Below are 14,069 nucleotides of genomic sequence, written 5' to 3'. Positions count from 1 at the left end.
TTATTTAATAGCTTTCATACTGTCTACTAAGCTCCAACAGTTGTCCTGTCGCTATAATTTTGCATCTCTGTGCTTTTTATTGCAAGTTTTTCCGTGGAATGTGCTTCAAGAAACTTACTGGACTTGTACTCCTCCCCCCCCCTCCCAATCAGCAGTAAAATTACACCCCTTTGTTTTATTCTCAAATGCCAGTAAACGTTTTACTTCAATAACTTTCCTCAGACTGTTTGCTTTTAGAATTCCTTCCCTACTTCATTTCCACGACAGTACCAACCTGCAGAAATTTAAATGTAATGTGAAAGAATATCTTATTACTCAACTCCCCACTTAGGATGCCCCTATAGGTCTGACCAATAATCAAAATAGTCCCTTACATCTTGATGGTAATTTGGTGTGAACAGGAGTTAAATAAGTTATAACATATGAAAAATATTTAGAATCAAGTTTCCCCTTGCTGTTATTTCAGATCATTTGAAACCATAGCAGCAAATTTTAGTCTCCCTTTTATCAAGGCCAGAGGTTTTGGAGAAATATTAGATATTTTGTAATTCATATGCAAAACTAGGAAAACAAATGATTGATTGAAACATTTTATGGCTGTAAAAAAAGTGCTAAAAAATAGGCTCTGGATAATCCCCTTAATATGCAACCTTAAGGGCAAATGTCACATAGCCCACTACACAATTTAGGTCATTACCTTTCCAACGAGCCTTCATTTGTTAAATTCTAATCAATAGTCGCTGAGATTTGGAACTTATAAAATTGCCAAAAAAGGTGGTATATTGGTAAAAAAGAACCTATATTTTGAAACCAACAGAATATGCCCAAATTTGCCTACATTTGCATATATAGTGTCCTGTAAGCCAGCTTCATTTTTGCTGTTTCAGTTGTCTCCCCTGTGGCCTTGCCATGTCACTAATATACTTCTGTCACAATTCAGATGAAAAATTATGTTCGTATTAACATCCAGATGTTCTACATTAATATTTATAATTGACCTGATAGTTTAGCTCGAAAGGGAATGTTAAGTTCTGCGATAATACATGACAATGCATTACCTCATTCAACACCACTACCAACCCAACACTGTTTCTGTGGTCTTCTCTTATGCCCGTGTCATTTTTTACATTGGCAGACTGTCAATGAGGTACACACAGGTTCACAAATATATATAAAAATAATAAAACAATTCTAAAGAAAAACAGACCGATATTTTCTGTATATGACACCATTGTGGGGACTACTCCCTTTTATTTATTTATTTTTTTTTTACAAAGGAGTCCCCACTTATCAAGGCCTGAGGGCCACTCAAGGATAAGAGTTAATGAGTGTAAAGTGGTCGAAGGGAACATGTTGTAATCGTTAGTAGTGAAAATTTAGTAAATTGGATTACTTAAGGGGATGGCTCATAAAGAATTTGTTCACATTGGACTTGAAGACAACCATATTGTAGTCAGCTGGAAAGCAGGGAAACGGAAGACAATTCCACAGGCGTGCAGTTCTAAGAAAGAAGCTTTGTTCATGGAATCTACGTTTAGGTTTAGGCACAGATAAGGAGTGGGGGAAATTATTGATCATGGTTTCAGCTAGATGAGTGTTTTTTATGAAAGTCGGAACAGGAAGGAACCATAAATTGGAGCTCAGACGAGTACTTGCTAATAAAATAATGCTATGGTCCACATATACGTTCTGTCGAGGCCATATCCATCATTTGGTTGATCAATTTGTTTTTAAATCTCCGAGTCACAATATGTCTTTGACTGTGTCTAACTCTCAGCTGTCGTCAACTGTACTGTCATAAAACGTTACAAATACTAGACTCTGCAAACAGTTCCCCACTGTCATTGAACCCCTTGCCAATCCTAATATACCTCTGGTACTTTAGTTTTGGTCATCTGTTACGCCTTGATCACAATCTCACCTCAACTCACATTTGTCTACCTTGGTGAACAGATTCCTATCCATTGCCTTTCTACCAACCTCATTTCCATAGTTTTTGTTACTCGATAAACCTATTTCCTCTTTAATTATAGTTCTTTTTCTCTTACTCCAACACTTGAGGGCGAGGGGACTGTAGTATACAAACATTGGATACACAAGATGAAATAATTGGAGAAAAAAAAACTGAGCATAAGGCCATGATTAACTCTCCTCCTCCTCCTCCTCTCACACCCACTGGTTTTATTTTATTTATTTTTTTGTAGCTTGTTTTTTTTTAATTTTTATTCTTTTTTAAACTTAATAAAAAAAATAACTTTCATGTTTATTCCTTTTTTTTTTTTTCTTCATTAACCCCATGTTTGCCTTAATACATCACATTATATATATTTCCAATAAGGAGTTGTTTATCATGCACAAATTGGTTTAATAGATATGCTAACCAAATTATTTTGCTTTAAAATATGGTTGAAATATGAAAGATATGTGCATGGAGCTTTTTGTATCAGGAATGCTAACTTCAAATTGACTCTACCACAGGTGATGTGCAATGCGTGCAACCTGAGCTTTAACTCTGAGCTACAAGCTGCTCAACACTACAGCGGCAGTCGACATGCCAAGAAGGTGCGGATGATGGAGGCATCTAAGGATATGGACGCTGAAGATGATCCTACCGAAACTAATGGTGAGAAAATACTTCCTTCGGCAGGTGAGTACATAAAGAAACTTTTTTTTTTTTTAAATACTTATTTATAGAACTCATTATCTTTCCTCAAACTTATTAGTTTCAGACCTTCTTACAGTACTTTCAACAATACTATTCTATGTGAGAACAATTCAATCGTTATCATGTATTAATAGCTTTTTGTCGTTCATATTTTGCATTGTTAATTAATCTTGTCTTTTGGTACATAGTACCCATTTGCTTATTACAAATATTAAAAATTAAAATGTCAAACTGTCTTAAATCATGCCCTGTTTTCTTGCTGGTATGCGTGAGTGTTGTGCCTCCTTGTACTGAGGTTAATTCCGTATTTGTAATAATAGTTAAAAAAAAAAATAATCTTAAATCATACCTTTTCTGCTGAGAAGTGTTCTGTGTGTTGTACTTGCTAGACTGAACAATTTTATAACTGTAATCAGTTATCTCATGCTTATAACATTAAATGTTTAATTAATGCAGCACAAGATATGAAGAGTAATGAATTATTCATATCAGTGTGCTGTGTAATGCGAAAAGGTCAAAAAAAAAAAAGAGGGAGGGGGACAAAAATTAAGATTAAAAAAATTCACGTCTTAATTATTTTTCTTCCGTGTAATCCATTTCAAAACACGTCTTGTTGATCTAAACTTCTACATAAGATTCCCCAGTGCCTTCGGGACAAGACATTGCAAAAATCAAACATCCGAATGGACACACCCTGGAATCGACTCGGGAGATCTGCGAGGGGTTTCGAGAACATTTCGAGGAGCGTTTTACGCAGCAGCCCGATCTTCCGGTCCTTGAGTTTAGCGACTATTTGGCCGACTCTCCCCGCCTCGAGGCGGCTAGAGCGGCTAGTTGCGAGGGCCGGGTGACGGAGCGGGAGGTCTTTACTGCGCTGAAGCAGGTCAGCTGTGACAAATCGCCAGGACTTGATGGTCTGCCATACGAACTGTACTTGAGGCTGTCGCCCATGTTTCTGCCTCTTCTGACGGATATGTTCAACCATTGGTTTGCTCAGGGATCCATCCCAGGGCAGGTGACCAAGGGAGTGATCATATTGCTGAAGAAAGGTGACGGGCATGGAGGGGAAGAGTTAGATGACTACAGGCCCATAACTCTGCTAAACACAGAGTTGAAGATTTTGGCCAAGGTCCTGTCGAATCGGCTGCAGGTTGTTATCGACGAGTTGGTTGAACCGGAACAGAACTACGCTGTGAAGGGGAGATCGATTCAGAACAACTTGCACCTGATCCGCATGATCCTAGAGGGGGGAATAGATGACGACACGGAAGCCGCGCTGATAAACTTAGATCAGTCCAAAGCTTTCGATAGGGTCGACCATCGTTTCCTGGCATCTGTCTTAGAGGCCGCCGGTTTTAAACCGGACTTTTGCAAGTGGATCTCCATAATGTATCCACAGCCCATGGCTGTCGTGCAAGTGAATGGAAAGCGCTCGAAACCCTTTGTTATCTCTCGGTCGGTTCGTCAGGGTTGTCCGCTGTCGCCCCTGCTTTATGTCCTGGCTTTGGAGCCTCTTCTCCGCAAGCTGAGACATGGGGAGGCAAATTCGGCCCTGCGCGGAATGGCTCTGCCTGGCGGCTCAGCTGCTAAGGTATCCGCGTTCGCCGATGATGTCACGATCTTCGCGTCGGGCTTCAGAGACATTGAGGTCGTGTCGGAGGCACTCACACAGTACGAAAGAATCACAGGGGCCAAGATAAACCGCAACAAGTCGGTAGGACTGCGGTTGGGCGCATGGAGTGGCAACGCAAACCTCCCTGCGCCCTTCAGCTGGACAGATGGCCCGGTCCGGATCCTCGGCGTGTGGTTCGGACCGGGTCTCCAGCTTGACAAGAATTGGTTGGAGGTACGGTCAAAGGTGGAGGCTGCAGTCAATTCGTGGCTTCCTAGGAAACTTTCCTTAAAGGGTAGAGCTGAGGCGTGCGCCACTTACGTCTTTCCTCTCATCCTTTACCGACTGGCCGTACTTCCCCTGCCTGCACAACACCTAAAAGCTCTTGTCGAACTCTTGTCCTCGCTCCTTTGGGACAGAGGAAGACACTGGGTGAGCAGACAGGTCTGTATTCAACGTCCGTGTGAGGGAGGCTTGGGAATGCCGGACTTGAAGTGTCATCGAGATGCTGAGAGGCTGGCCTTCCTGAGCCACTATATGCAGGAGGACCAACCGTGGCACCCCGTGGTTACTGCCGCCTTCCCCGACCTCGTTCTCGACCCTTCCATCGAGAGCCGTCGCAGGCCGCGGGGAGAATCTGCCTACATGAAAGAGTGCCGAGCCACGCTAAAACGACTACCAAGGTCCAGTGACCTTGTGACTGCTACCCGTAGGGAACTCCACAGGGATCTAGTGAAGGGGGCCGCTGACGACCCGCTATGCGCGCGTTTGGGGTGGCAGCAGAGTGAGATCCGCTCCGCGTGGAGCTGGGCGCCAGGTTCGAGTCATCTGAACAATTCGGAGTTCTCTCTGACCTGGCGATTGGCCCGAAATGCACTTCCACTCAACAACATACAATGCAGTTCTGGGTTTTTGGAGTCGCCTGATTGTCCCCGTTGTGGGACAACGGCCGTGGAAACTACGGATCACGCTTTCTTCGATTGCCGCGAACTCCGCCAGTACTGGTCGTATGTCAGTGGGGTGACGGCTCGCATCGATCCTGAGCATCCTTGCCCAATTACTGTATCCAATGTTGTGGACAACGTGAGGCCGCCGTGGGACCGGGAAAGACAAATGGTCTACGTTACGATCCTGGCCGTGGCGAGAATGGTGATTTGGACGTCACGTCTGCAAGGTTGCCGGGGGGGTGTTGTCTTTTTCTGATCAAGATCTGATCGCGTTCTTTAAACACCAACTACGGGTGAAGATCAGATGTGATAGAAGAAGGCTGCATCGCGCGGCATTTGACAGAAGATGGATACATGTGGCAAGTCTGTGTGTACGAAGAGGAGCCAAATTTGAATACGTGTTCCCCGCCTAGGTGTGGAACGCGCAGTTCTGTAAAGTTAAATTAAACAAGTAGTCTCTCAGCTAGCTGAGTGTGTGTTCCATCCCTCCCCGATTAGGAAGCCTCCAAGATCCCCATCCCCTCTTACCTGCAATTTTTGTTTTCACCCCTTCCTCTAAATTTTACCCATCTTGGAGAAAAAGAAATACAAACTAACCTCCATCCCTTACCCCCCCAAAAAAATTTTCTTTTCTCCATTCACCCCCATCTAGAGGGCATCCCCACCTAGAGACTGACCCGCAGAAGCGAGGTTCCTTTTACAAACCTAGTGGAACGGGCAGTCTATCAACTAGACGGGGTTGGGAGGGTCCTACTAATCACCTTTTGTTTTTTCTTCCCCCTCCCTCGACACAAATGAATTATTGTTACCATTTTATTGTTATCTTTTTTGTTTTTACACGTCAATAAAAAATGTTTTAAAAATTGGGAGTTACTAGGACGTCCCCCAATATGAAAGGGTGAATGCGGTATTATGGTGAAAGAAGATACTAGCTGGGAGAAACTTTTGACTTTGTTTAGTTCTGGAGTGACAAGGATGACCAACGACCCCCAAAATTCCCCCCTTTTGAGTTGGCCATGTGCCTAAGTTTTTTGTTCTTCGTTAATTTTGACTGTATTTTTTAACATGAATAAAAGATTTAATATCTCAAAGTGTAGTATCTGTTCTTCAGATGCTGCACTTCTATTTCTTGTTCTCTTTCGGTGGAGGAGAAATCCTTCACGACTGAGACAATTTTTATTTTTGTACCTTTTCTCCACGTTAAAAAACGACCCTGGTGTCTAACTCTGTCCCGTGGGGAGGCATAGTAAATAGGTACAATCATAACTTGATTATCTGTCTGTTTGCACTTCCGCCTAAGTGTTATTGATTCCAACTCTTACTAACCCAGCTTGTTTCCTGGCAAGTCGATCCTGTTAATCTCTTTGTGATCTCTCCATCTAGGATGTGTGTATTTTGTTTTTTTTCTTCACATAAGACTGTCCTTCAAAACATATTTTGAGTAATATTCATATAAGTTAGGGTGCACCTACCATGTGCACAAGACGTCCATTATCCTCTACAGTAACATATTCTCATGAGCTGCAAAAAACCTTAACCAAATCTGTTGGAAATGTAACTAAGCAAGCAATATGAAATGCAAGGGATTTCTCACATGATTGAAAATGTTATTTTCCTAAAGTTATTTTTTGAAAAAAAGTTATCACACCAAATAATGTGAAGTTTCTGAATTTTTGAGATGAGGATTGGTATCACCTGATATTGAGTGATAACATGATAATATTACTTAATTTTTATTAAGTGAATAAAACCGTTTACTTAAATTTTTTCTGAAACTTTTGATATCCTACATCTTTTTCAAAGAACTTTTTTTTTTTCTCTCTTATCATTTTTACAGCAGAAAATATGGCATTGAGATTGGTGTTAATCTGAAAAGGAGTGATTGTTATTTAAATTTAAAAGCTATTGTATTATGGAAACAATATTAAAAAGGACTAAATGAAATAATTTAGGTGATTAAACCAAAATTCCCGTCTATTAAGAAAGGATGTGATTAGAGTAGATATTTAGAAAGGAGTAAAAAAGCAACTACCTTTTTGGAAGGTTAATTTGGGAGAGTCTGATAATGATAAAAGAAAAAATGCATAATTTCTTGGAACACACATGAGGGTTTAGCCTAATTGAATAGCGCAATAGATTAGCATGTGAAGATTTTTGGTTATTATGCTACGAGTCGGGGGGGGGGCTTTATTATAGAGATCTTTCTATCATAGTAAAATTTTAAATAGTATTTTCATTGATCTGTCACAGTTACATTGGAAATATTTCATCATAAAGTGCCCAGATTTAATGTATGCATAAAGAATTTTTTTTTTTTTTTACCTCCAACCCTCCTTCAAATGAAGACTGCTTATATTTGTATGCCTACTATTAGCAATATACTTTTTTTCTTTTTTTTTTTTTTCCGACAAAAGGAAATTCACTCTTGTCCATTTGTCTGTCCGCACTTTCCTCAATCACATCTTGGAATTTAAAAAAAAATTTGCACAAACATTAAACATGATATGAGTGAAAAAAAAGTAACAGAACGGGTTTTCCGGGTAAACTCCGGTTGCACTTCCCTGGGGGTGCCTTTCGGGTTAAAATAGCTAAAATTGACACTTTTGTGCTTATTACAATATAATTGATGCCTTGGATTTTCATAAAACTTTCTGAAAAGTGGTAACTAACTGGTGATGAACTTAATCATTTCTTTTTTTGCGTGGTGCAGAACTCAAATTTACATATGTTAACGCCTAAAACTGCACCGTTTGTTCATTTTCACCAGGATTTTATGTCCCCTGGGGACTTTTGGGGCTAAATGGGGTGGGGTGGAGGGCAAATGCTGAACTTAGTCATGTTTCTTTATGCCTCGTTCACTGTGCATTCACGAGGGACCATGCATGCTTCACTTGTTTTCTTTTAATTCAACATTTCTGTTGATTTTTTAAAAAGCCTTTTTATTTTCTTTTTAATATACTAGGTGCCTTCAATAAGCTCATCTTGCTTATGACGTCTTTCTTTCTGATCTGAGCACCTTTGAGACTAACTTCATGCAAATCTTCCACATCTTCAGTTCTTTGCGAATTATTGTGTGTACAGTTCCCACACTGACATCAAACTGTGCACTTATTGTCTCTATAGACACACAATAGTTCTTATCCATGAAATTCTTTATTTGGCCAATCAACTCTGGTGTTCTGACTTCTTTACTCCTACCACACCTCATCATCCCTCACAGACTCCCTACCTTTCTTGAATCTCTTATGCCACTCAAAACCTTATGCTCAATTCATGCAAGATGGTCCAAAAGCAGTCTGAAGCCATCCATATGTTTCTGTGGCATTTTTTCCAAGTTTAAAACAGAATTTTATTGCATATCGTTTTTCTAAAGTGCCTTTGCACCCAGATTACATTTTTGAAATTCACCAGCTGTGACAATCAGGCTTTAGTAGGGTGTATTCCAGTTCCTGCTGTAGCTGTTCATTTGAACCTGAAATCATAAAAATAGGTCAGTCATCTCATAGATGTATAGCAATGACATACTGAATTTTCAAGGGTCTACAACAATTTTAAATGCTTGAACAAAGATGTCTAGAAACTTATTGAAGACACCTCATATATTCTATATCTGAGAAGAATTGCTAGGATGAGAGTGTTTGTTATTCTAGCTTCACTCTTAGATGTATTAACATCTCAAGAAAAGTTTGTTTTTCCCCCTTCTTTTTACCAATGTTTGCTCAACTAATCAAAATGTGAAATTTTATTGCTTGTTTCTCACCGCAGAACCTTTTTATATATTTTTTTCCCCCAGGAGATGATTTAGGGAAGAAACTCGGCTTGTTTTTCTGCGGTTACTGTAACATTTCTGTCAATTCACTGCAACAGTTGGATGCCCATAAGAGTGGTGAGTAATGCAATCTAATGATCTAAAAGTAGTTAAATTTTCCCATTTTATTGACCAGAATAACAAATGGTTGATTTTAAAAAAATCTACTTTGTCAATCATGTGAGGCAAATATTGGTTTGTGTTTTAAAATATGGATTCTATTTTTTGAGTAATTTTAATATTTAATTCTAATCAGTATTTTATTTGAAGAGTTATAATTAAGAGGTGGGGGGGGGGGCTTTTACTCTCGCATTCATATCTTCCCCCCGTCACTCATGACACCAAATACAATTTGAACCACAATTTTTCCTTATTCACCATAATATTTTCTTTTATATTTTTGAAGTATGTGATACTATAAAGTGGCCCTGGGGTGGATTTGAGCCACTAAGTGCTGAAAGGGGGGGGGGATAGACAAAGAAAGAGGAAATAGCTTAGAATAAACAAAGAAATCGGAAATATCAACAATAGATAGGAAATAGCTTAGAATAAACTAAGAAATCGGAAATAGCAAACAATAACAATAGAAAGCTACTGATAAAACAGGGAAGGGCAGCTTCCGGGAGCCAGGTTGGGGTGGGCAACCTGAGAGACAAAGACAGAGAAGACAGTCAGTTGACATCTAGATGCCTGTCGCGGCGGATGAAAGTTGAACAGTTAGGCAGTTGAGATCTAGATGCGCTAGAAGACGGATGGGAGTTGATAACGACTACAGTTGAACAGTTATAGAGTTGACTGTGAAATAGTCGTGGACAATTTTAGAGTTGACTGTGAAACAAAGACGAATGTTACATCAATAGGACGGGGATAAGACACACTCACAAGTCCAATAGTCAATTTATATGTGAACATTGGCGTTTGTGTTTTTCCTTTGTTCATATTTGTACTTTTGTGAACCCATGCGTGTGTCCCCCACCGACAGTCGCCAGCGAGAAAATGACGATCTGGCCATGAACGAAAAATCCACAGTACACAACGTTGGGAGTCGGCAATCTGATGAGGGAGCCACATGTTCGGGGGGTCAAAAGTAATACTTAGACTTTTTTTTATGGAATCCTTTATTTAAAAATTTATCATTCAATCAATAAACTGAAATTAAACTAATTAAATCAACCCAAAATAGTAAAAAAAAAAAAAGAAAAAAATTTCTTTTTAATCTTCCATTTATGCGAAACTAGATTTCTGGTTGTAATACTTTTGACTATTACTTTATAAGTACTGTTCTTTTTTTTTTTTTTTTTTTTTTTTTTTTTTTTTTTTCCTAATTTCTTTTTATTGGATTTTTTTATTTAAAATTTAGTAAAATTGATTAACTAATCATATTTTGTTTTACGTGCTGGCATGTGTTGGATGGCTTTTCAAACTAACCTATCTCTGACCAGATTTTTATTTACCTCTTTCTCTCAAATCCATCCTTATCAGTTGTTTGTCTTATACCAAAGAAGTCTCCTGTTTTGCACAAATCTCTTTATATTGTGAAGATTTAATCTTTATGTATCAGCTCTAAACCTGTCTTTAAGACTCTCATTGCACATCCATCACATGTCCTGAACCCCTACTGGCCAGTCGGTTTCACTTCCATACATCATCATCACACTACGTACACATTACTGATAAACTCTTTTCTTTGTTGATAGTGGTAACACTCTGCTGGTTAGTAACGGTATAAGTTCCTTGAACTTACTCTGTCCACTTACAAGTTTTGCAATCACTCCAACACCTTGTAATTATGTAAGACTAGCAGGGCTACCCAGTGTTGCCCGGGTGTTTGGAGGTGTGCGTTGAGGAAAAAAAAGTGGTAGTAGGCAGGCAGGCTCAGACCCGTTGACGCGAAGGCGAAAAAGAGAAAACCAGACATCTTACCTCTACTCCACGACGCAGCATTGTCCGCAGAGTTTAGCTTCAAAACAATACCAATCTCATGAAAATGCGTCGCCTCTGTCGAAACTTTTAGGTAGACATACAAACATACATTTAAACAGGCAGGTGAGATTTATATTATAGAAGATAAACAAACACATTAGACTTGTTTTCCAAATTTATTTTCTCCACATCTGAATTATCATCTATCTCCATTATCTTACAATTCTTGCATACAAAATGATTACTATCTTTCAACCTACCTGTAATGCCACTGAGCTTCTTATTGTTTACAAAGATATTTCTTTTTGACTCATCGTGGGATAAATATAGCATCAATGTATTTTGCAGAGTCATAAATCCAAACACTGTTTAATTTTTGCTTATTTTATCAACCACTTTCAGAACCTGATTCTTCAGCTTTAAATCTATGTAATTACCTTGATCCAAAGTTCCTCTCACAATAAGCAGACTAAGAAAGATACTTGGAAATGCTATTATGAGAGATTGTTGAATACCAATTTTTTATGGGACCGATAAAAACAAGTTGCAAAAGCAGTTTCTGGTTAAGCTATAAGAATTTAGAAAAATTATATAGGAATCTCTTGAGTCCAAAGAGTGTGGCTGCAGAACCTTCTGACATTGTTAGGGAAAGACTGACATATTCACAGACTTGATAAATTTGATCATAAAAAAAAATTTATTTTGAAATACGTTTTTTTTTTTTTTTTTTTTTTTTTTTTTTTTTTTTTTTTTACTTAGCTGTCACCACTTATCAAGGCCTGAAGGCTACTCGAGTATGAGTTAATTTCGCCATGGCCACTTGATTGGTCAGGTGGTGAACAATACTATGAGAGGATTGAAAAGTGTTTTATTGGGCAGAATTTGATAAAAAGGATAACTGAAGTATTTATTAACATTGGACTTGAAAATGATCATGTCATAGTCAGCTGGGAAGCAGTTCTGCCATATCGTGTTCTAAAGATAACTGTTTTTTTAGAAAGAGACTGTTCATGGAGGTTCTGTGTGTGTTTTAGATACAGAGGAAGGAAGAAAAGAAGGAAAGTTCTTTGAAGTAGTTGTAACTAGATGGGTTTTTGTTACAATCATTACAAAATGATCGTTTCTGGTGAGCTAAAGAAATAATCACCACAAAACGATCGTTTCTAATGAGCTAAAGAAACAATCACCACAAAACGATCGTTTCTAATGGGCTAAAGAAACAATCACCACAAAACGATCGTTTCTAATGAGCTAAAGAAACAATCACCACAAAATGATCGTTTCTAATGAGCTAAAGAAACAATCACCACAAAATGATCGTTTCTAATGAGCTAAAGAAACAATCACCACAAAATGATCGTTTCTAATGAGCTAAAGAAACAATCACCACAAAATGATCGTTTCTAATGAGCTAAAGAAACAATCACCACAAAATGATCGTTTCTAATGAGCTAAAGAAACAATCACCACAAAATGATCGTTTCTAATGAGCTAAAGAAACAATCACCACAAAATGATCGTTTCTAATGAGCTAAAGAAACAATCACCACAAAACGATCGTTTCTAATGAGCTAAAGAAACAATCACCACAAAATGATCGTTTCTAATGAGCTAAAGAAACAATCACCACAAAACGATCGTTTCTAATGAGCTAAAGAAACAATCACCACAAAACGATCGTTTCTAATGAGCTAAAGAAACAATCACCACAAAACGATCGTTTCTAATGAGCTAAAGAAACAATCACCACAAAACGATCGTTTCTAATGAGCTAAAGAAACAATCACCACAAAATGATCGTTTCTAATGAGCTAAAGAAACAATCACCACAAAACGATCGTTTCTAATGAGCTAAAGAAACAATCACCACAAAACGATCGTTTCTAATGGGCTAAAGAAACAATCACCACAAAACGATCGTTTCTAATGAGCTAAAGAAACAATCACCACAAAACGATCGTTTCTAATGGGCTAAAGAAACAATCACCACAAAACGATCGTTTCTAATGGGCTAAAGAAACAATCACCACAAAACGATCGTTTCTAATGAGCTAAAGAAACAATCACCACAAAACGATCGTTTCTAATGAGCTAAAGAAACAATCACCACAAAACGATCGTTTCTAATGAGCTAAAGAAACAATCACCACAAAATGATCGTTTCTAATGAGCTAAAGAAACAATCACCACAAAATGATCGTTTCTAATGAGCTAAAGAAACAATCACCACAAAACGATCGTTTCTAATGAGCTAAAGAAACAATCACCACAAAACGATCGTTTCTAATGAGCTAAAGAAACAATCACCACAAAACGATCGTTTCTAATGAGCTAAAGAAACAATCACCACAAAACGATCGTTTCTAATGGGCTAAAGAAACAATCACCACAAAACGATCGTTTCTAATGGGCTAAAGAAACAATCACCACAAAATGATCGTTTCTAATGTGCTAAAGAAACAATCACCACAAAATGATCGTTTCTAATGAGCTAAAGAAACAATCACCACAAAACGATCGTTTCTAATGGGCTAAAGAAACAATCACCACAAAACGATCGTTTCTAATGGGCTAAAGAAACAATCACCACAAAACGATCGTTTCTAATGGGCTAAAGAAACAATCACCACAAAACGATCGTTTCTAATGGGCTAAAGAAACAATCACCACAAAATGATCGTTTCTAATGAGCTAAAGAAACAATCACCACAAAATGATCGTTTCTAATGAGCTAAAGAAACAATCACCACAAAATGATCGTTTCTAATGAGCTAAAGAAACAATCACCACAAAATGATCGTTTCTAATGAGCTAAAGAAACAATCACCACAAAATGATCGTTTCTAATGAGCTAAAGAAACAATCACCACAAAACGATCGTTTCTAATGAGCTAAAGAAACAATCACCACAAAATGATCGTTTCTAATGAGCTAAAGAAACAATCACCACAAAATGATCGTTTCTAATGAGCTAAAGAAACAATCACCACAAAATGATCGTTTCTAATGGGCTAAAGAAACAATCACCACAAAACGATCGTTTCTAATGGGCTAAAGAAACAATCACCACAAAATGATCGTTTCTAATGAGCTAAAGAAACAATCACCACAAAA

The 14,069-nt window shown here is 38.3% G+C and overlaps 1 protein-coding gene across 4 annotated transcripts in view; it reads left to right on the top strand.

The window, feature by feature from the left end:
• LOC145280078 (zinc finger protein 385B-like) overlaps nucleotides 1-14,069 on the top strand; it is a 63,413-nt gene that overhangs the window by 37,358 nt on the left and 11,986 nt on the right. For all 4 annotated transcript variants that reach the window (XM_080131776.1, XM_080131777.1, XM_080131779.1 and 1 more), the window contains 2 exons: nucleotides 2,479-2,647; nucleotides 9,018-9,110. In XM_080131776.1, coding sequence (XP_079987902.1) covers nucleotides 2,479-2,647; nucleotides 9,018-9,110 — 262 coding nt within the window. The remainder of the gene's footprint in view (nucleotides 1-2,478; nucleotides 2,648-9,017; nucleotides 9,111-14,069) is intronic.

Source organism: Euprymna scolopes, chromosome 7 (genome assembly GCF_053919585.1).
Source record: "Euprymna scolopes isolate OS-2025 chromosome 7, ASM5391958v1, whole genome shotgun sequence".
NCBI lineage: Eukaryota > Metazoa > Mollusca > Cephalopoda > Sepiida > Sepiolidae > Euprymna > Euprymna scolopes.
The sequence above is the reverse complement of the archived record's forward strand: the minus strand, read 5'-3'. Positions and strand labels throughout refer to the sequence as shown.